The 22,403-nt window shown below is 38.7% G+C and overlaps 1 protein-coding gene across 17 annotated transcripts in view; it reads right to left on the bottom strand.

The window, feature by feature from the left end:
- Positions 1 to 22,403, bottom strand: part of DLG2 (discs large MAGUK scaffold protein 2) — a 1,000,200-nt gene that overhangs the window by 722,647 nt on the left and 255,150 nt on the right. Inside the window, exon 1 of one of the 17 annotated variants that reach the window (XM_048294445.1) lies at positions 12,908 to 13,508. The exons of 15 other annotated variants lie outside the window; for them this stretch is intronic. In XM_048294445.1, the coding sequence (XP_048150402.1) occupies positions 12,908 to 13,027 (120 nt within the window). In that variant the 5' untranslated portion in view covers positions 13,028 to 13,508. Of the gene's footprint in view, positions 1 to 12,907; positions 13,509 to 22,403 lie in introns of those variants that run through there. One more of the 17 variants, XM_048294449.1, reaches the window with a different exon arrangement.

The raw sequence follows: 22,403 nt of genomic DNA, 5'->3' as shown, positions 1-22,403 counted from the left end.
GACCTAACAAGTATTTACAGAAGGGGGAAAATACTTCTTCTTATTTGTTTTTAATCTAAACAGGAACTGGTATAATCTGGTAAAGAAAGGAACAAAACAAAGTAATTTTTTCTCTCCTTGGAAGAAGGAATTAAACACGGCAAAATAAAGTCTTCCCTGATGAACAAGAGTTGAACACTAAAGTAGATTAGTTATTTGAGGGGGCAAGTTGCTGAACATAGGGAAGATCCTATGAAAAACACAGGACAGTGGTTCCCAGATGATGAGGTATTTGAGTAAAGGAGGATTAGACTGGGACTGATTTGCAAAAGGCAAAGGGAAAGAGGAGACAGTGACACAACTCTGGAATGATGAGGAAGGAGAACAGTGGACTGTAAGCCAGACTGGAAGGGAAGGATGGAGACAGATACACTGAAGACACTACTACAGTAGTGGGAAATCACACTGCAATTTGTGTAGGACCAAAATCAGGCCCTATGATTTTCTTGGCCTTTCTGCTATCCTTTGCTTCTAAACAAGATATGCTTATGTATCGACATAGCATTGTTCTGCTATTGCATTGCCTTTAACTCACTACGCAAAGGGAAATTCTCACAGGGCACAGCATTGAACTTCTGAGAGGCACGGAAAGGAAAAGAAGGAAAAAAAATGGAAGAAGACCTGGAAGACTTGAAGACAGTAAGGCTAGCCATTTTTTTGAGCTGTGTCTCAAGGTATCCACTAAAAGATGTGCACTGCAAGAGAAACAGACAGTATTTCAATGAGAAAATATCACTGCAGGGATCAGAGACATAAGAACCATGTTGAAAAGTAGTGATACACAGGTAAGTTTGATGCAAAGCCAGAAACTAGCATCAAATGTCAGCAGTGGAGAGATTGCAAGTGTGAAGAGACAGAACCATGGCAGATGCAATTTAGGCATAATAAAACTGAAATGAGTAAGACCAGAATAAACTAGGAAAGCCCAGAAGTGATTCATTGCTGTTGACAGTCAGCAAGGAGAAAGAAGAGATACTTTGCTGGGCATTTGGGGGTAATAATGGGGGTTGAGGGGCTACTCTGTCCTGTCAATTACAAGACCAATGACAAGGAACTTTGTCTACTGAAGGTTAAGCAGTCTGTGTAGTCATACAGTTGAAAAAAACATTACTTTCTCTTTATTTCTCCTCTCACACATTCTTTACTGGTTGCACATTGCCTTAATCTGTGTAATACTTGTGGATTTCCTTTTGAAGTCCTTCATGTGCAATGTTATCGGGAGCAAGCTGCTCCCCTTGACACATCTCACCCACATGTTTTTCACCATTTGAACTGCTTTTCCTTTCACTTACCCTTAGCCCCCCTCCTTAGTCCCAAAATTTTGGTTAGTATCTAAATCCTGTGCTAGGGATTAAACTGTGCTTACAGGTAATAACAGTAAAAAATTCATCTTTTAGACAGCCATTGTTTCCTTGTAAGATGCATGGGCCAAGCTTATCAGCTGTGATTGACAAGTGCTCTTGCCAGCTCTGTTGGCAAAATAGCAAGAAAAACCAATGGAGGACACTGAGAAGGTCATGAAGAAACTATGAAATTACTTCTGAAAAGGTAATCAGGAACACCTTATGCACTGGAGAAGACACCCAGAAGTGAATGCTCACACTTCTCTTCCTAACTGATCATTGGGGAAAGTTTTTCTTTCCTCTTTCTCTCTTTTTTTTTTTTTTTTAAACTTTTCCAGTAGAGTTGATGCATTCCAACAACTATGGATCAAAAAAAAAAAATCTTTTTGAATCTTTGTTTCATCATCCTGTGTGAAACCATATCCTGATGGGAGACAATCCATACATCCATGATTTATTAGCTTGTCAAGAAATCTTTAAAACATTATTCTGTATTAAATACACAACTTCTCCTAAAAACAGAAGACAGCAAACATTCTCCCTTAGCTTAATACTGTTAAAAACAAGTACATAGTAACAAGCTACAGGTTACAATTAAATCCAAGCTCGTCTTTAGGTTGAGAAGTACTACATTTTTGGTGTGAAAAAGAATGAAATAAATATTCACTTAACCATCCAAACTTTTGTGAAATATGATCTCTTTAGAAAATCACATCAACATTTAAATCTAACTGGGAAATTCAAGTCACCTGTTTTGGTCACACAGCTAAGGGTGATTAGATCTTCACAGATTCCCTGGTAACCAGCTTTTAAAAACTTGGTAATTATCTTAAACAGTCTCTGACACTTAAATTGCTTGCTAGTTTAACATGTATTATAGAGACATTGCAAACTTATTGTGGATGTACTGTAGAAATATTCGTTAATTATTACTCAGCAAATATTGCCCTAGGATGCATTAGGGACTCTGTTACTTATATGGACATTTTTTGGTGAATCCCTTGCAGCAGTTCAGGTCTTTCAGAGCCACACCTACACTTCTAGGCTCATGTTCAGTCTTTCTTCTTCTTTCTACCCAAGTGTATCCCTGAGATTATCCCATACTTTTGGGTTCTTTTTAAGGTTTATGATTCAGTCAGCTGTTCACCTGGACAACTGTATGTATCTAATCTCAGGGGATCTGAACTGGTTTCTCATAGAATCATAGAATAGCTTGGGTTGGAAGACTCCCTTAAAGAGCATCTGGTTCCAACCACCCTCCCATGGAAGGGACACCTTCCACTAGACCAGATTGCTCAAAGCTCTGTCCAAATTTTCCTTGAACCCTTCCCAGAACGGAGCATCCACATCTTCTCTGAGCAACCTGTGCCAGTGCCTCACCACCCTCTGAGTAAAGAACTTCCTAACATCTGATCTAAATCTCTCCTGTTTTAATTTAAAACCATTCCTCCTTGTTCTCATTTATCTAGATTTACTATCTGATAGGGACCAAGCTCAGATGAAGACCCTGCGCCTCAAGCTAAAAAACTCAACGTGAGTTCTCTCTCTTTTTTTTGTCCTGGCAGCACCTGCCTACACTGTGAAAGCTGCACAGAGCTCAGAAAAGAACCAGACCTAAGTATGCAGCCCTTAATTTGTTCTCTCTTAATTTTAAAGCAATTTAAAAAAGTAGAACAATCGAACACCATTTAAGTAATGGGCTGATCTACCAGCCGGGCAAGAGAAAAATGTGCTGCAAACAGCTCAGTACAATTGCTCACTGCTTATTTTTTGTATATTAATTAAGTAATTTAGAAGCAAGAACCAAGACAAAAACAAAGGAAAACAAACTGGATGATCTCACAGTCCCATAAGCTCTTGCTCTTGCCTCATCTCCAGGGCATCTTGGCTGACCCTTCACAACAGCTTGTTCCTCCTCCCAACATTTTTATGTATGCCTTCTATTCCATGCAAAAGGAAAGGAGAGAAAAAGATGCCTGACCAGCATTAAAAATCCCGTCTTTCCTGCTTGGAAGGACAGGATTAATTTTACCAGATGGAAATGTCTGTAAGAGCGAGACAGACCTACATCTCAGCTAGTCACCTAAGCTTTTTCTGGCAAATGGAGAGAAACTGGCACTTTCAGGACACAATTAATCTCATCCCCATGTAGATATCTAAACTAGGTCATATGAATCACGCCTTAGAAGAGACAATTCCTCTATACTGACACTAAAGGGAGCCTTAAATCACTAGATATAGATGTTTACATTGGTTATGTCTAAAGTTAAGTGAGCTGGATGCCACCTGAGCTCATTAGATAGATTTCTTGCTTTAGAGGCAAAATGCGTTATTTTCATCTTTTGGTTTCCACACATGGCTAGAAACAAGCATGTGGCCTTTGTGTCACTGTTTTTAATAGCCCAAGCATTACAAGAGATGTATGAATGTATCATGTGATTCACTACAAAAGCAGGTTTTCATAAGAAATTAATAAAATCTCAAAAGCACATAGCACAGAGTGTATGAAAGTACTGATCAGCCCTCCCAACACCTTCTCAGGAAGAATTCAGGTTCTTGATTTCACAGATCATCTAGTAAAATTGAAATAATCTTTCAAAGTCTTAACATTTCCCTTTTCTAGAAGAATTATGCAGTATGATTTCATTTCTAATAAAATCACATTTCATATAATGTCCAGTCAGTCAGTTGCTAGCAGATACCATAATAATCTAAGGATATAAGGGAGACCAAAGGGCACTGAGTACCCAGAAGCGTATCTGCTGCTTTTCAGCCACTGGAGATGCTGCAATACAAGAAACCATCTCTTCCATACCAGATTTGTTTCACTCACAATTCATTCACTTTTCCATTTTAACCAGGAAATTCCTATTTTGTGAGAAGTTCGACCCTTCAAGACTTCCTGACTTTTTCTTAGGGGTCAACTAGAGATAGATTTCTAAATAGGAATTTAAACAAGGTCTAGGTTTAAAGAGATTCAGGAATTTCTACTGTGCTAGTCATGGCTAATTAGCCAAGCACTTAGCATGGAGCTGCTGGTAAAATAGATACTAATTTCGGAAGGAAAGAAATACACATAATGCTAAATCAATGGAAAACAGATACTGTCAAGGTAAATATCATCATACCTTTTTTCAGATGAGATTATAAATTTGGCTGACACTGGTAAAAACATTGGTATAGTATGCTTAGACTTCTATAAATCATTTAACCCAGCACTTCATGACATTTTATTAATAAAAAAAAAAAGAATGGCACACATTAAATGGATTAAAAAGTATCTAATTGACAGGATTTAGCATGACCACCTGTGTTTGGCAAGATCCTCAAGAACTGATCCTGGCCCTATGCTTTTCAAATGCTGACCAACATGGGAGAAAATTCAGTCACTTACTGCTGTCCATTTTTAGCAATGACAGAAATGAGGTATTGTGGCAAACAGCACAGAAGACAGGTCACTGGTACAGGTCAATGTAATTTTTAACACAGACAGCAATGAAGTCCTGACTCTGGGAATAGAGCAACTCTTCCTTACTGGCACTTTCCAGAGAGGTCCAGTGTGAAGCAGATGGCAATCCTGCTGGATATGGGGCAGGACATGAATGCCCGGCGCAGCCATGTGGCTAAAGGAGCCACTGTAACCCTGAACATGCACACAGTAACTTTTGTGGGAGTCAGGACATTCATTACTTCTGCACAGGGCTGCAACTGCTCTGAGGCTCCATGCAGCTGTGGCAGGCACAGCTCAGCATTCCTGCTGGAAAACCAGGGAGAGCTCAAAGAGTGGTCATGAGACAGATGAAAACTCTGACAACCATGCCTTGCAGTAAGAGATGACAGGAGCCCAGTGTATTTACTTAATCAAAGAGATGATTAGATGATGTCTTTACTGTAGCCCAGAGCTACTGACAGGGACACAACCCTTTGTAGTAGGCTCCTTAGTCCAGCAGATTAAGAGGCAAAAAATTGAAAGGCACTCAAAGCTGGAAGCTGAGACTAGATTAATTCAGACGAGAAATATGGCACATGCCTCTAGAAGACTAATTAACCCCTGGAATAATACATTTGTAAAGGTGTGAGAGGTTCTGATCATCAGAAATTATTCAACAGAAACAGAATGTTTTTCTAATAGGTAGAGCAGGTGTCAAGAGATGGATCCTTCCTCCAAAAGCTCATATTAGTTATACAGTCTGCTCTGACAAACTAGATTAAGTGTGATTGTTCTACCCAGCTTGAAAACTTGTCCACTTGATTTTGTTTGCAAAGGAAAACTGAAGTTTTGAAAACAAATCTGAGCAGGCTGAAAATCCTGTCCAAAATATCTGCAAATATGTGTGAACCTTCTATAATATTTCTCTTCATCTGTTCTGCAACTTGGATGAAAATGCTTTTCTGAATTTTACTTCTCCAGTTAATCTTCTTTTTCAAAAGTTTTTATGAACCTTGTGCTACCAAAGGCAGGAAAGCCTTTCTAACGATTTCTCTGCAGAGATTCCTGTTTGAAATTTCAGAGGTTTGCTTCTTTGGTGAGCGTGAAACCAAAAAAATATTTTGCTTTGTGGGATTCAGATTTTGTTTTACTTGTCTTCCCAGAAAAAGTCTCAAAGCTACTCAGTTATCAGGAGAATTTATACTATTTCAAACACTTAGATCTGTCTGGAGTAGAAAATGAAAAATCAGCCACTTCTTCCTCCTCCTCATCTGAGAAACTGGTGATGGCTATGCCTTTAATAATAGGGTTTTTTTCATTCTGTAATTTCTGTATTAGCCATTAATCTGTAGCTATCAAATTGACATGTGAACACAGGTGGAATGCAGACCGCCTGCGCTGAATGTGTTCCAGAGTTCATTTCTTTGGTGTGAGTCCACAAGAGAAAAAAAATATCAGTTCTCCTTTTGGAATCTTCTTTTGCAGCTTCACTTGCAAAAGACACTTTCCTTGTCTCCAACCGTCTGTAAAGATACCATGGAAGGAAAGGAATGGGGGCTTCCCCTTCTGAAAACGGATACAAGCATTTCTTGCATTCATCCCATACCAAAAACGTGGAACCAAACCATCTCAGCATGTCCAAAATGTATATATACAGCCACTAGCAGTGGCATTAAGAGAGGGCACACCAGTGAAGGCTACCCTGGAAAACAGAACCTGCCACTTAACCACACCGCTATCTTCATTCCATCTTAGCGCCAACAAATGGGACAGGAAAAACAGATGAAGTTGAAAGTCAATGTAGATAGAAGATAAGCAGGAGAGATTTCTGGGCTGCCTTTAATTGTGGCAAGGTATTGTCAACTCCATCCACCACTGATTAATGGTCTCCTGCGCTCCTCCCCATCCACGTAATAGGACCAACAGGGTTTCCCAAAAAAAAGAAAACTTACTTTTGCCTGGGACCACTGCATTTTGTAGGCAGCATTGCAAACAGGATTGCTGATCTAATTTCTATGCAATCTCATAAAAATCACACAAACACTCGGATCTTAAGCACACAGGGCAAGCCCATCAGCAGTGATTTAATGGTAGAGGATTTAACTCTTCATCATTTTTATGTAAACATAAAACGTCACATATAGACATGATATTATATTCTAGTTCCTTGCACATATTTAAAACCCAAGAAATTTAAATACTTTTGCAGTCCTAGATCTTTTCTAAGTCTCCTCTAACAAAAAGGCCAATTATGTATCTCTGATAGGAATAGCTCATTAGATAATCTCTAATGAGTCCACATGAAGATGGGAGACACAAAATAGAACTGAAGTATTTTTCTCAGTATTATTATCTATCCAGAAATTTCTGAATGAAGAAATCAGTGACTAGCTTCTGCACCTTCCATCCACTATTTTTGTGACTAACTCTTCTAACTTTAGATGAGTGCCCCTTATCCCAATAGCAAAATATTCCTATTTGCTCAGAGTTCATAAAGAATTCTTAGTAGTGGATTTAATTCCTTACACTGTGCTTGTCATTTTAGCATCTCTGTACCTATTCACACATTTGCAATGGCCTTTAAGGGAATATTATTTTAGTCCATGGGTTAAATATAGTCCCAGTCTTATCATATCTAGAAAACCAGAGCTGCTGCTGTGTTATTAATCTACTCTAATTACCTCTTCCATTCATAACTTGTTATGGTCATGTATTGTAAATCAGCACTTGAAGCTGGGAGGAGAGGTAAAGTATATACTTAGGTATTATAAATGCTTACAGATCTCCCCAAGTTTGATTTCAAAAGTGGAAAAATCAATCTTCAACATTCAAACAATGTACTTCTTACTCAAGACAGAACTATTGCTTGAACAGTATGAGACTAAATTCAGATTTCCTGATGAGTTCCTCTTAATGTCACTGGTGTGATTGCAAAAACTGGCCGTAAATGAGAACTTTACCTTTCTGTGAATCATAAGCACTGCTAGTACTGCAAGCTACCAAAAGGAAGGAATGCTGTGTTGTTAATGTCATAATTTTGAGAGACCTTTCTCTGTAGAAGTTGGTCCAAGAATTCACTAACTCCTTTTTTCACAATGAGTTATGACTTCCCTAAAATTCCATCTTTGTCTAGCGAAAGGATGACAACAATACAAACAGCTCAGCTGGCTGTAGCTCTTGAGGCTAGATCCCACAGGTGTTACACACATCCCTTAGAAAGTTCAAGATCTTGCTTATTTTACAGCCTAGGCAAACATTTCATAAGAAAATGAAAATATATATTACAGAAATGCAACTATATATTCACAACCTATATAGTATTATCTTTTTCCTTATCCTCAAACCTCTCGAGGTGGAAATTCCACACCAGCTTTGTTTGCTTTCTAGTACTAACACACATTTTGCCTTGCTATCCTAAGGTAGCAGAGGAACTGTACTTTGACCTGCCACTTCTAGTTATGTCTCTGAAGTTATGAGTAAAGTAAGTCAGACTGTCAGACATAATCAGAACTACAAAAAGGAGTAAACTCAAATAAAGTTGCTCATGAGTCAATTCTTAATTACATTAGGAAAACTGAGAAACCAATCTTTCCTGCTTATTCCTTTTAAAATGCTACATCAAAGTCATTCCTATGGCTTTTGAACTGTTCCTCACTTCATTGAGAAGTGCTAGATGACGGCGCATGATTGAACATTTAAAGGAGAAAAATATACATAAGAAACCAAGGATCATGTTTGGAAGTCTGTGAGAGCTTGCAGTCCTTTCTCACTTCATCCCGTCTTTGCAAAGAATACCATAAGAGCACAGCAGGACATATTTTGGCAATACAGGCCCAAGTCTGAAAGACCCATAAGCTCTTTTCCTTTGGAAGACCAAAACAACTCTTGGTACAGATGGCAAAATATGGGATATCTATAACTTAATTATGTAACTATATCATTAATACATACTGGCAGAGAGGAAGAATTACACCTGTGTGTAAAAATGTAGATGGAAGTCAGAAGTTCAGTTGTCATTTGTGACATTTTATAGATTTGGGCAATGAAACTTTTTGCTACTTGTTATTAAGATTCCTCTGCCTTTATTGTTAATCCTTGACTTAGGTTGCAGTTAGAAACTTCTAGGTTAAAAGAATTATTTATATTTTTGCAGTGCATGCGGAAAAAGAGGCTGAACACAGAAAGGTGATGTGATTAAAGGATTCCAGCTCCCAACACCCTCCACAGGCCCTGGCTGTGCTCCATTCCTACCCCAACAGGTCCCCTTCATCACCCAAGACCCTCAAAAAGTGACAACTCATAGGTTAACATTTCAGTTACAAATCACATCACGGTAATTGTTTGACACAGGCATAATCTTTAAGCTACACAGTTTTAGATAACATAGTTAGCCCACAGTTAGCAGTCACAACCAAAAAAAGCTCTTAGTTAACGCAGTGTTCAGGCAGGAGCTCAGTTCTGTGAGGTGCCAAGTGTACCCATTAACATGAGGACAGCCTTAAACTCCTGCTGGAGTAACTCTGAACCTGCTGGGAAGCCTTTGGCACCTCAAAGAGTCAGGATCTGAATTCATAACATTCTTTACATGAAGCTCTGACGACCCCAAAGCCAGTGCTGAGTGCTGCTGAGAAGAAGATGTTTCAAGGTGAGAGAGCCCAACACTCACATCTAGTTCTGTGCTGAAGTACAAAAGGAAGACTTCAGCTCTGCTACCCAAATTCCCAGAAGCACCAGCTGTGCCTCCAGTAAGACCCTCAAACTTTCAGCCAAAAATAGCAGTCCAGATTCACAATAAAATCTGTCAGAACTACACAGAGAGTTCACCAAGGCAAGAGGAAGGCAAAACTCCTACAAACTTTTAAGAAAAGCCAGACCCAATCCATAAAATTTTTAGAGCTTAGGTCAGACTATGGAACCTAAATATTCACAATGTTAGCCATAGTTTTACAAGAAATTGCTAATACTGAGGGAATTTAAAATACTTTCCTAAACCAAGAACAGAAAGGTTTTTATAGCAACCTCTAAAAATCTCTTGCATATAAATAAAATATTTTCAATACACAGTGGACACAATTAAAACAACAAACACTTGACACTAGGCAGCCCCCTGCCATAGTTAGCCTGTGGTCCCAAGATTTACTATGCTGAAAATACAACAAGATATTTAACTACTGCATATAGCAGGAGTTCACTTTTTCAGGCACACTGCACATTTCTACAAGAGCACTTCTGATTTTGGAGGCACTGCTTTCAGATTTTAATTCCTTGACTTCTCAGCTCATTTTTGGTTTCTTCCACTGAGGTACAAAATTGTGCATACACAAGAGAGCAAGGAAGAGATCAGACCAAAACGTAGAATTTTCATAACACTGTATGTGGTAAACAGATAATAGTTAGCAATAGTTATTTTTCCTTTTTTTTTTTTAATAACTCAAAATGTAGGTCCAGAGAAACTTTGATAGACAAAGATATTTTGCTTATAACTTCTCAGACATCTTTTTTCCTATTTTAACCAGTGCTCAGGCAGGAAGGAATAAGCATCCACATAGGCAGGTATGTGTTCACAGTCAGTACTGTTCTTTAGTCAGCTGTAAAAATGGGTTTTGGTTAAGAATGCACGGAGTAGACCTCTCTTTCTTTTGATAAGTCTGCACATGCCAACCAAGTTCACATGGGCAGTCTCATACAGACTGGCAATCAAGAAGTGAGAGTCCTACCTTGAACTTGAAAAATCTGCTTGCTCTAAAGCCATAGCACACAGCTGCCATCAGAAACAGACCCAATTGCTTTCCTTTTTCATTTTCCAGGCCAAGCAAACCTATTTCCTGTTACAGCCTGTACTTATAGTTTTATTCTATCTTATGACTTAAAGGCTAAAATATTTGAACACCACTAGGATTTTTCCACCCATAAAGGGGGAAAATGCAAAACACAAAACAGATGTTTTATAATGTATTTAATTTATTTTGGCCACCCATAGAGCTGTGGCTTATGTTAGTGCCAACCAAGTTAAAAGCAACAGAGTTCATCAGAAACACTATGTAACATATTGTACAGTGACCAGGCATAGGGAGCACCTTTCCATAAACTCCTATTTATTAAGCAAACTTCAATGTCAGAAAAAAAAAGCAGGAATTACTGAAAGTGCAAGTGGTGCTGCCATACTTGAGCAGTTCCTGGGGGGATTTGCAAAGCTTGTGCTGCTTTCCTACATTATTGTAGCCTAATGCAGAGCTTGGAAAATAGATGATCAAAGTATCCACTGGAAGTGGATGAGTTTACTGAAAGTAGAACATCTAGAGGTAACAGCCTCAGAATAATATCATGTAAATAGCAGATACTGTATAATAAACAATTGTGTCAGAAATACTCAACAGCTGAAGAAGTTCCAACAAAGTAAAACTATCTTATCCAAACAATTGCCAGACTTCTACTGGTACAAACCTCTCACTTTTTTCTGTGTCTATGAATGGGAACAAAGACATTTCACAAGTTAAACCCAAGGGACTTCTAACAGTTGCTGAGGTACTTATTGACAAGGTATCTTGTGGAAATGACAGTAAAATAGTCATTGAAATTTTCCCTGTACCTATTCTTATTTAAACTGAGAAATCACATCTCAGCAACAGCCCCACTTTAACAGATCTTCAGTACAGTACTACAGGCTGAAGGACAAAATGAGCAATAAAGAATGGCTGGTCTCAAAACATTTCTATATTGACAATTTACTGCATAGATCACAGGGAATATAAAACAGATAAAATTTACTAACAAAAACGTTATAGGAAAGCATAAGGAAAGGATAATGTATGTATTTAGGAAGACAGAATGGCATTCAAAGTTTTGACTTGTATTTTTTGGCTTGTTATCGGCAGACTTAAAGAATTCCTCTTTAGAAGTGGATCATAATTGCAAAAGTTAATTAGAAAGTAACACAATGTGAAAGCTTAGCAATTTAGTACGGCAAACAACAGTACAGACTTTGAGCAAGAACATGGGAGCAGGGTCTTAGAATGTGAAGTTTTAATGAAAAATACTTTTTAAATCAAATAACAACAAATATTTTGACCTAATAAATAAATATGAAGCACATTATTATCAACCAACAGAAAACTCACTTTAATTCAGAGGCATGCTAAAGCAATTTGAAAGCAAAAAATCCTTTGCAATTATTTCTGCAGGTAAAACTGCTCTAACTATTATTATCTATCACTTGCCAGTGCTTTCCTTCCCAGACAGACACACTCATATGAACTTGAAAAAGCCAGAACGCCAAAAGTGCCTCCCCAATATGTTGGCTAAGGACTGTAATTCATTTAAATTATGCAACTGGATTCCCACAGCTGGCCGACAGCTTGGCTGAGAGCTCGATTCAATGCCAGTGAACCTGTCTGCTAATATTGTCCTACTTGCAGAGAAGGTAATATATCCAGCAACTTATATTGAAGTTCTGACTCTAATTAACAGAGCAAGCAAATGTTGACATTAGTGACAAATGCTGCTTAATAGTCACTGTGAGACCAGTGCAGCCAGCTGGCATTTTCCTGTAGCATTTTGCAGTAATAATCCTTTCTGTATTTCTTAGGACATTGCTTACAATTTGTTTTTCAGCCTTTTGGTTCAGGTTAGAAACAAATCGGCACAAAAACTAACCCAGATAGCAGCAGCAAGACTCCCAGCTTTCAGACAAGTAATCAACAAGAAAGCATGCAAGCAGCATCCCTGGAAGGATGCAGGGGGGATCCGACCATAGGAATTCTTATCCTATATAAAGCTATATAGCCTTGCACAAATAGCCTTTGGCATCTTGTCTCTGGCCTACCTGGACAGTATCAAAACATGTTTATCAGACCATACAAACCCAGAACCTGAACTGCAAGCAGTTAAAAACTGAAGGTCGCTAAACTGCAAAATTCAAACATGCTTCTATGCTTTAGCCACATAGACAACAATAAAACAAAGCCTCCACAACCACCTGTAATAATATGCCTGTTCAGCCAGCAATTCCAAAGTACTCAGCAACACAAGGTAGACATTTTCTGCAGCTGGTTTTACATGTACATTCCTGACAAATTGTTGTCTCGTCCCCTCTTACCTTCACATTAGTCCGGAGTGCACAGTAACATGCAAAAAACATTGCAGTAAACAAGGAGCATATGGACCAGTATTCAGCGTCTCTGCTCTGCACAAACGGTACACACACGATCCCGAGCATGTGCTACTAAGGAGCATCCGTTCCCTCTGTCAGTTTGAAAATGCATTGATCTCTGTTTTTCTGACTACAAAAAGACATGTCTTGAAGGCACAGAGTGAAAGCTACATATCTCTTCAGCAACCATATATAGAAACATGCCCAGTAATTTCAATTAGCAGAGAATTCAGCATCTGAAACTTGGACCTCAGTTGCTTTTCCTTCCAGCATTTTAAATTCAAGGGGGAAAAAGGAGGGGGAACTCACCCAGAGGGGAAAGGTGAGGAATTAAAACGTAAGCAGTGAGTTACTTATATTTCCCCCTGGCTTTGATGTTTTCCTATTCAATATTTTACAAACGTTACACACAGAAAAATGAGGAAAGGTTTCTCTTCCAAGTCTCAAATTTACGGTAGATTCTGCACTGCTTCTGTCTGCTCTTGTTAAAGATGCAGCATCCCTTTTAACAAAGACAACGTCATCAATTATGACAGATTCAACATGTTCTACTTACAAATACAGTCTCTGATTAAGGACAATGGCTGGCTGGCTTATTAACATTTCCTCAAATGCAAGTTCAGTCCCCTGTGCTAATCTATTTTTAAATAAAAAGTCCCACCTACTCCTTCCCTCTCATTTAATAAAAATGCAGCGGACTAGCTCTAAAGATCCTGAATTGCATTGTGCTCCCAGCTCAGGCACTGGACCTTGCTTTCAAACTGTTCTCTTGCTTGCTTGGGATTAGAAACACAGAGAAAAATTAAAATGAAAGCAGAAAAATCCTGGAAGAAGTCTGTGCCCTCACATTTGTAACTACATATTCTGAATTCAAAATGCTCCAATATCTTCCAGAAGGAGGGAACTCAGAACCTAGCCAGAAGGCAAAGCTTTAATTCACAAGCACAAAAATAAAATCAAACCACTTCTCTCACTCCTGTCAACTGCTGGGATGCTGCGAATTAACTGATTGTTTACTGGGCTGCAGGGACACAAAGTCAAAGATTCAACTCTGTTTATAGCACCGGAAACCACTGATATCAGTACTGAATTATGAAGTAATCTCCAGGAATAAAACCAGAAAAGAGCTTTTTTTTTTTTTCCACTGCAGCAGATACTGTGGGAGGAAACGAGTGGAAGAGGCTTTACTACCTCCTTCTCTATCAGCACAGAGCAATTTGCGTAGGATAAGCATAACTTAATAGAAATATCTGCAGTGACTTGTAGAATTTCTTTAAATGTTTTGTGTAAACCCCCTTGGAAATCTGCAGAAACACTGAAGTCTTAACCAAATCAGTGGGTATCTTTCTGTGGGCAATGGGGTGAGGAAGCTTAAACAGAAGGGTGTGCATTTAAAAAAGAGTAAGGGGGAGGGGAAAAGACAGCAAGGTTTTTTTCAACATCTTCCTAAAGACAAGCTCTCAGAAACTGTCGTCAACTCCAAGAGAACAGCTATTTTTAGCTTGTCATTGTTTGTGCCTTTTTTTAGGAACGAAAAAGACAGTCGTGTTTAAAGCTAGATATTGCTCTCCTACGTAGCCCAAGACAGCTACTTAATTTGATCCCCAGCTCCATCTGTCATACAAATTAAGTAATTAGTAATCACAGCCTTCTTTGGCACAAACAATGACTTCCACAACAAAAGAGATGAACCCTCGTTTTAAATCTAATTCTGTGATTTTTGTTAGTAATGAAACTGGGGTCTAGATGCCATAGTTCAAAAAGCTGGAGTATCCCAAACTAATGGTGTTTCAGACTTCAGCTGCAGCAATATCCATCAAATAAGCTAAAACATAGCAATGTGTTGCGCAGCAAAAGCATGAGAGAATTATTTGATACATTTTTTGTCACTCTTCAAGTGAATAGAAAGTGGAAGGAATCATGGTTTATTTGGCAGTACTGTACACTAAAAAATTAAAATTAAGTATCTTAGTCATTGAAAAAATATCACTGATCTTGGGGAATTCTGATCCAAAGAGAAATGCAACTCAATAGCAAAGATGAAAAGATGCACAGTCCTGAGAAGTGAGGCAAGGTTCAGGCAAGCATGTAGCTGCATATGAAAATCAAATTCAAGCTTTCTTTCTGCCAAAGGAATTGCACAAGTTTTCAGTCAGCAAAGTCTTTGAAACAACTTTCTTTTTCTCAATCCTAAAACAGTCAATGGTTTTGAGTTTAGGCAAAAAAACCCAACATGGGGAAAACCTCACTAAAAGAAAGCAAGGCTGCCGAATGACAGAATTCCTGAGCGATTACCTGGATATAAAACTTCAGACTCATTTAGGAAAACAAGAAGTAATGCAGTCCCAAAGTCTTCACTCAGAAGAACTCCCATGACTCCTGATCATCTAAGAGGAAAAATTATCTAGGAAATGACAGACTGACCCTCACAGTACTGTAAGTGAAAAGGGAAGAGAGACCCCCATGCATATGGTTGTTGCCTCCTGTAATAACTGTGGGGCATGTGAGAATTTGCCAGACAATTGAGACCTCTGTACCAGCTGACAAGGTATTACTTTGTTAGCAGACCAACCCAAAACATTTATCAGGAGCTACTTCAGGTAATCTACACAAGCAGATCCCTGCAGGGCTTGTTAACCTCTGCCAAGACATTTCTTATCACAGCAGCCTAATTGTTAAAGCACTGTCATCAAGGACATACAGTATTTCATGATGACTAAACGGCTACTCAAAAGCATCACATATTGGTGATATTTACAGGTAAAGATATAGAGTCGATAAAAATGAGTGGGGAAAAAGCCCTGCCTGAGTCATCCAGACATGCCAAAACCAGCAGAACATTTGAAGTGCTCAGGGGCTCTTTAAACAGGTGACAATAGGGAAAAACCCCAGAAATGAAAGAAGTTATTCCATAAAAAAAAAAAAAGTTAAGAATAAAACCAGTGGAGAGACAGTACTCCAAAGGAGCCATACTACAGACCCTCTTTAAAAAGACACTCAGCTGGTGACCTCAATATTCTTAGATAACAGAAACTGGAGCCACTACCTTGAGCTGTGAAATTCCATTGTTACTCTTTGCTGCTGTGCCTTCAGAAGGGCAGAAGGGAGCACTTGGAAGGAAACCCTGGTTGTCTGCAGAGTTTCAAAGACAGCAGAGGGAATATGCTGCCTTGGAAGACTTGATCTCAGGAGGGCTTGAGGCCAGTCTGCTTCAGAGCAGCACGGAGGGCACAGCCCTTTGCAGCATCCGCCACTGCCCAGAAGAAGAGCACCAGGAGCTAGTAGCAGTAATAGGAGTAATAGTAGTAGTAGGAATTCCTACCAGTAGTAGGAATGCCCTATGGCAGTTGTGTCCCAAAGCTGTGCTCAAGGATCCCCATAGTGCCATGGCACTCTACTAGCACAGAGCTGACTATCACAGAACCACAGCGTGGTTTGGGTTGGAAGGGATCATAAAGATCATCTAGTTCCAACCCCCTGCCAGGGCAGGGATGCCACCCACTAGACCAGGTTGCCCAGAACCCCATCTCACCTAGCCATGAACACTGCCAGGGATGGAGCATCCACCACTTCTCTGGGAAGAACACTGGAACCATACCGTGGAATAACATTTTTCATCCTCAGACACCTAAGTGTTTTCAAGTGTGGGTTGTTTGCTTTTTCCAAACATGATGGAAAGCATGTCATTTTAAAGGAGAGCACCACTAAAAACAATAGACTAAAAATGCAGTAAAGAAACCAACATGCTCCAGGATTTGCTTTATGACAGTGCAATGTGCCCCACTTAAGCAGCATATTTGTGGGTAAATATTATAAGTTGGCCTTAAAAAGACTCATTGCAATGAGACAGATTTTGTCACAAAGATGATCACAAAGAAAGCAAAGATTAGCTAGAAAAAACCCAGATATTAGAGGGGGAAAGGTCTGAAGAAGAGGGTGCCTTGCTTTCTGAGTGGATGGAGGGAGAAATGACACTCCTGTCCTCCAAAAGAGGGAAGAGTGGATGTCTGCAGGAAATTGGGCATAATGGTGGAGGTCTGCAAGGTTATTTTTAGGCCATGCAATGCTTATTAGTATCAACACTGACAATCAGCGTCACTGACTTTGAGTAGCCAGGGGTGTAATTCTCCCTCTTTTTGAAGGAGGTACTGGCTTGTGCAGTCATGGCACTATGGCAAGTTATGCTCCATCACTCCCTGTCTTTGCACACTGCAGTGATAAAATCTATATAGCACCCTAGTCCTGCATTGCCTAAATAACTCTGATTTCAGCACAGGAGCTCTAAATTGAAATGATTTTACTCTTTCGAAGACTTTACTATTTCTAAAACTTTAAACTGTCATAAAAAATGTTATTTTCCACATCTGCAAGAAGTTCCTTCTAATATCCACGGTGAGGGGTGGGATATTGAAGGAATTGTTGACATGGGCTGCAGGTCTGGGGTGCTGTAGGGCCTACAGTTTCCAGATGGCAAATATTGACTACAAACAGTGGATTGAATCTTTGGGCATCTGGAAACAACTGCAGAAAGAAGAATGTGGAACAAAGCCCCAGTTGGGAAGAAGTCTTTCTTAGGCTGTCCACTGCAGCAAAGCCTAGTAAAACATAACACACAGAGGAACGGTATCAGCAGCTCGAACTCAGAAAACCTTAAAGTTTTCACAAAGAGAATGAAAAAGGCTGAATAGATTATTCACAAACTTTCATCTTCAGTATTGTAAACAGCTCTCTGATATCCTAGCATTCTGATGTATAAGTTGCTGTGTCAAATATTCTTCCTCGCTTCCAGACCAGTAAACACCAAAGACCTTGCCCTGGGCTGATTTAACTTAAGCCACAGTTTTCCCTGAAAACTTTCTGTTCCCCTTTTTCCTGCACAATCTTCTTAATACACTTGTCTGATTTTTGAGCATTTAGTACTTTTCCTCTTAAAATCCCAGCTCTCTGTTTTCTCTCTTATGTGGTTGCATTGAGGAAGGTTTTGATCAGATACATAACAAAAACATATAATTTACTTATAAAATAATTCCTTCTCAATATTAAAATTTGTATATATTTTATAAATCAGGCTTTGCAGTTAGTATTCATAATTTCAGCCATAAAGCCATTTATGATAAGCAAATTTAAAGGATAAATAAAGGTCAAATGATAAATAAAAAATTAGTGAAGAATGGCCTCATCCTGTGAGTCTTTTCTAAGACTGAATTTTTCAGGAAACGTTTCCTTATTGTTCCTGATGACCCTAAAACAAAATAATGCAAAACAAGGACCAGAGGCTCAGAAAGAAGGAACTGGATTAAGCTTCACCTTGAGTTACTCAAAACCTAGTTTTTCCTCTCCTGTACCTGTAACCCATGGTTCTAGTTTATTTTACACCTCATCCTATACAACTGATTGAGATGACACAACCCCTTTAATGCCTCAACTGAGACACCCAGGCTGCAAAGACTTTTTCCACTCTGAAGATCCCCAGTTGAGTTTCCTGGATTTAACTCAAATTGATTACTAACATGTCTCCGCCATGTGTGTTTTCATTTTGTGACTATGAGCGAATATCTGCCTTTCTCCTTGATCTGAATTCTCACAATAACTCCTCCAAAAAGGTATTTCCATTCACAGTCATATTAAAGGCCACGGCAACCTGGAACCCTAGGAGATTATCTAGGTCAGTTTTCTTGCTGAGGGAAGATTAACCACACATAAGAGTGTTCTTGGCAAACAGTTGTCCAACTTCAAAGTCTCTCATGAAGGGAATGTCTTTGCTTCAGTTGGTCCTTTATTCTTAATATGGAAATCATAGAATCACATAATTGTTAAGGTTCGAAAAGACCTCTAAAATAATCAAGTCCAACCATCAACATAGCACCACTACCATGTCCACCACTAAACCATGTTCTTAAGTGCCACATCCACATGTATTTTGAACACTTCAAGGGATGGTGATTCCACCACTTCCATGGGCAGCCTGTTCCAATGCTTGAAAACCCTTTCAGTGAAGAAATTTCTCCCTATTATGCAAGCTAAACCTCTCATGGTACCACTTGAAGCCATTTCCTTTAGTCCTGTCTCTTGTTACCAGGAAAAAGAAACGGACCGCACCACACCACAACATCCTTTCAGGCAGTTGTAGAGAGAGATAAGGTCCCTTGTCAGTCTCCTTTTCTCCAGACTAAACACCACCAACTCAACAGAAGACAAAAAGCTTAAATTATTAGAAGCCTTTAAATTATTAGAAGCCTATGCTTATTTTCTGCACAGCAACAAAAAAAAAAAAAAATAGTTTACCACAATTGTTTGAAAAACTTGGGGAAAAATGAAACTTGGGGAAAATGATGCCTGTCTTGTCATGATTGCCATCACTCCCCAAATATGAATTAACATTCTACTTTTATAATTTATGAACTATAATTTATGAACTAAGCTTATTCATTTAAGCATAAAATCCGCATTTCCATGGTAACAGCATGAATGAAGAAGGAATGAACTTCCAAAGTTCAATTGCATTTATTACAGTACTTAAAAATAACCTCTAGCAATTTTCACTGAGGAAATTGCTGTAGTCTTTTTGTAAGAAAAAAAAATTTAAATTAAATCTCTCACTGTAAACTTGTATAAGAACAACTGGATTTTGCATTGTACTTGATAAAGATCCATGTGTGTCAAAACACTTAGCATTTTACTCTTTGTACTCTGATTTTAGTTGAGGAAACTATTTAAAGGGAACCTATCATTAGATTAAGAAATATGATTAAAAAAATTATAGCATTGGAATCAACCCAAGTTTTCATGAAAATACACGTGTAGGGTTGGTTTTGGTTTTTTTTGATGTGGACAGTCTTTTCATTAAACAAGCAAAGTGTTTGAATTTACAATAGAGAATACATTGATGGATATTCATTGGCCATGCTCTAACTATTCCTCTTTATTCCACTGATAACAGTTATTAGTTTGATATGTTAACAAACTTCAACCAGAAATTTTATCAGTGAGATAAATACTTTGTTTTAAAAATATGTTTAAATTTAGTAGGTTCTCAAAAAGTAATTTCAAACCTGCATAGCACTTGAAAGCACAGGATAATTAATGAGGGAAACTATTTACAAGACAATTAGTGTAATTTTCTATGTTTTACTGATCTCAAATGATAAATCAAGATGTTTCTAGAAGACTTATGAGTTAAAACCAAACTATTAGGCTCCATAAAGAATAGATAGGTTAGAATAGGTCTAATTCCTCTAATAATGTGCTAAATCTAGCAATCTATTTTTTCTTTTAAAAAAAGAAAAGAATATTCAAAACAAGTATATTATAAACATGAAGGAGGAAAAAGCCTTTTTCAGCAACCTATCTCTGTGAAACCCAGTAAACTGGTGATGAATGTTACATCTGTATCTCCTCTGGAACCTGTGACTCCCAACATTTAAAGACACCTGGTCAAACTAGATACTTTTTCTTCTAGTACTATCCAAACTGTAAAAATAATACTCAGAGGAAAACTTTAAAAACATACTAGCAGCAACAATAAACTCAGCAAAAAAACTCTTCTCAGTCTGATTTGATTGTGACTTTTCCTGTAGAGTTTTACCAATTATTTTATTTCTTACTTCACCTCCTCTTTACATCAAGTCAAAATATTTTCAGCTGTATTATTTTCAGCTGTATGTACAGAAGTACATGGGAGTCAATGAGATGAATCCCATGGTCCTGAGAGAACTGGCAGGTGTAGCTGACAGGCCACTCTCCATCATATTTGAAAAGTCACAGCAGTCAAAGTACCCAGTGACTGGAAAAAAGGATATATCACACCAAATTTCAAAAAGAATAAAAAAGAGGACCCCGGGAACTACCAGCAGTCAGCCTCACCTCTGTGTTTGGTAAGATAATGGAACAGATCCTCCTGGGAGCTATGTCAAGGCATATGAATGGCAGGAAGGTGATTCCAGGCAGCCAACACAGCTTCAGAATGGGCAAATCACCCCTAAATTATCTGCTGGCCTTCTACAATGAAGTGATGGCGTGACTGTGCTGCTGGATAAGGGAAGAGAAACTGATATAATTTATCTTGACTTCATTAAGGTCTTTGACAGGGTCCCACACAACATCTTTGTCTCTAAATTAGAGAGATATGGATTTGATGGATGGGCTATTTGATGGATAAGGAATCTCCTGGATGGCCAGTTGCAGTCAACAGCTCAATGTCCAAATCAAGATCATTACCAAGTGGTATTCTGCAGCAGTCCATTCTGGGACCAGCACTGTTCAGTATCTTTATTAATGACTTAACCAGTGTGACTTTGAAAGTCTGTACAACACCAAGCTGAGTGGTACAGTTGATATGCTAGAGGGAAAGGATACCATAAAATGGGACTTTGACAGGCTTGAGGAGTTGTCCAATGGAAATCTCATGAAGCTCAACAAGGCCAAGTGCAGGATATTACACGTAGGTCAGGGTAATCAGCAGTATCAGGGATTAACAGATTGAGAGAAGCTCTGCAGAGAAGAATTTGGGAATACTGGTGGATAAAGAAATTAACAGGAGCCACAGCATGCACGTACAGCCCAGAAAGACAACCCTACCTTGGGCTGCATCAGAAGCATAACCAGCAAGCAGATTGAGGGATGTGATTTTGTCCCCATCTACACTGGTGTCCTGAGACTCCACCCAGAGTGCAGCATCCAGTTCTGGGGCCCAACATTAGAAGGATGAGGACCTGATGAAGAGGGTCCAGAGGAGGTCATGAAGATGTTTGGAGGGCTGGAGCACCTCTCCTATGAAGGCAGGCTGAGACAGTTGGGGTTGCTCAGCCTGGAGAAGACAAAGCTCTAGGAAGACCTTACTGAAGCCTTTCAATACTTGAATGGGGCCTATAATAAAGCTGTAAAGGGAATTGAGAATTTCACATGGTGCTCCTGAAAACTGCTGTTGAGAAGATATCAGCAGTTAGACCCCAGCTCTTTAGGGGATGTAATTAATGGCATAATGATAAAGATGTTTTGCGGGTTATTTTACTTTTTGGTGTAGTGATGCTTCACAGGTACTGACTGAACAACTATTGTCATTTTTTGCTGTTCTAGGTCCAACCTCAAACGTTGTGGTCAAAGCATAGTTATTTCTTTCTGAAAATGATTCTTTTTAGTAACTTCAGTTGTGAAGAATTTGGCACACAAAGTCAAAATTTTAAAATGTCCTTAAGAGCCACAAAGTATTTTCAACAAATTTATTTTATCTGAATAGAAACTTTCTACACTGCTAGTATCTAAGTACTTCTATTGTTTCACAGCAGTTAAAGAACCCTTTTTTGCCAACATTATTTAAGGATTTCTATTATTTCCAAGTATTTAGATGTTACCTTTTAAAATATCACACTTCTCACATTTCTTCCAAGCATGTCCTCTTCTCACTTCAATACTAGCTTGAGTCACATGCAGTGGAGATCAGATA

The sequence above is a fragment of the Corvus hawaiiensis genome, chromosome 2 (genome assembly GCF_020740725.1).
Source record: "Corvus hawaiiensis isolate bCorHaw1 chromosome 2, bCorHaw1.pri.cur, whole genome shotgun sequence".
Taxonomy (NCBI): Eukaryota; Metazoa; Chordata; class Aves; order Passeriformes; family Corvidae; genus Corvus; species Corvus hawaiiensis.
Note: the sequence above shows the minus strand (reverse complement) of the source record. Positions and strands in the feature narration are given on the sequence as shown.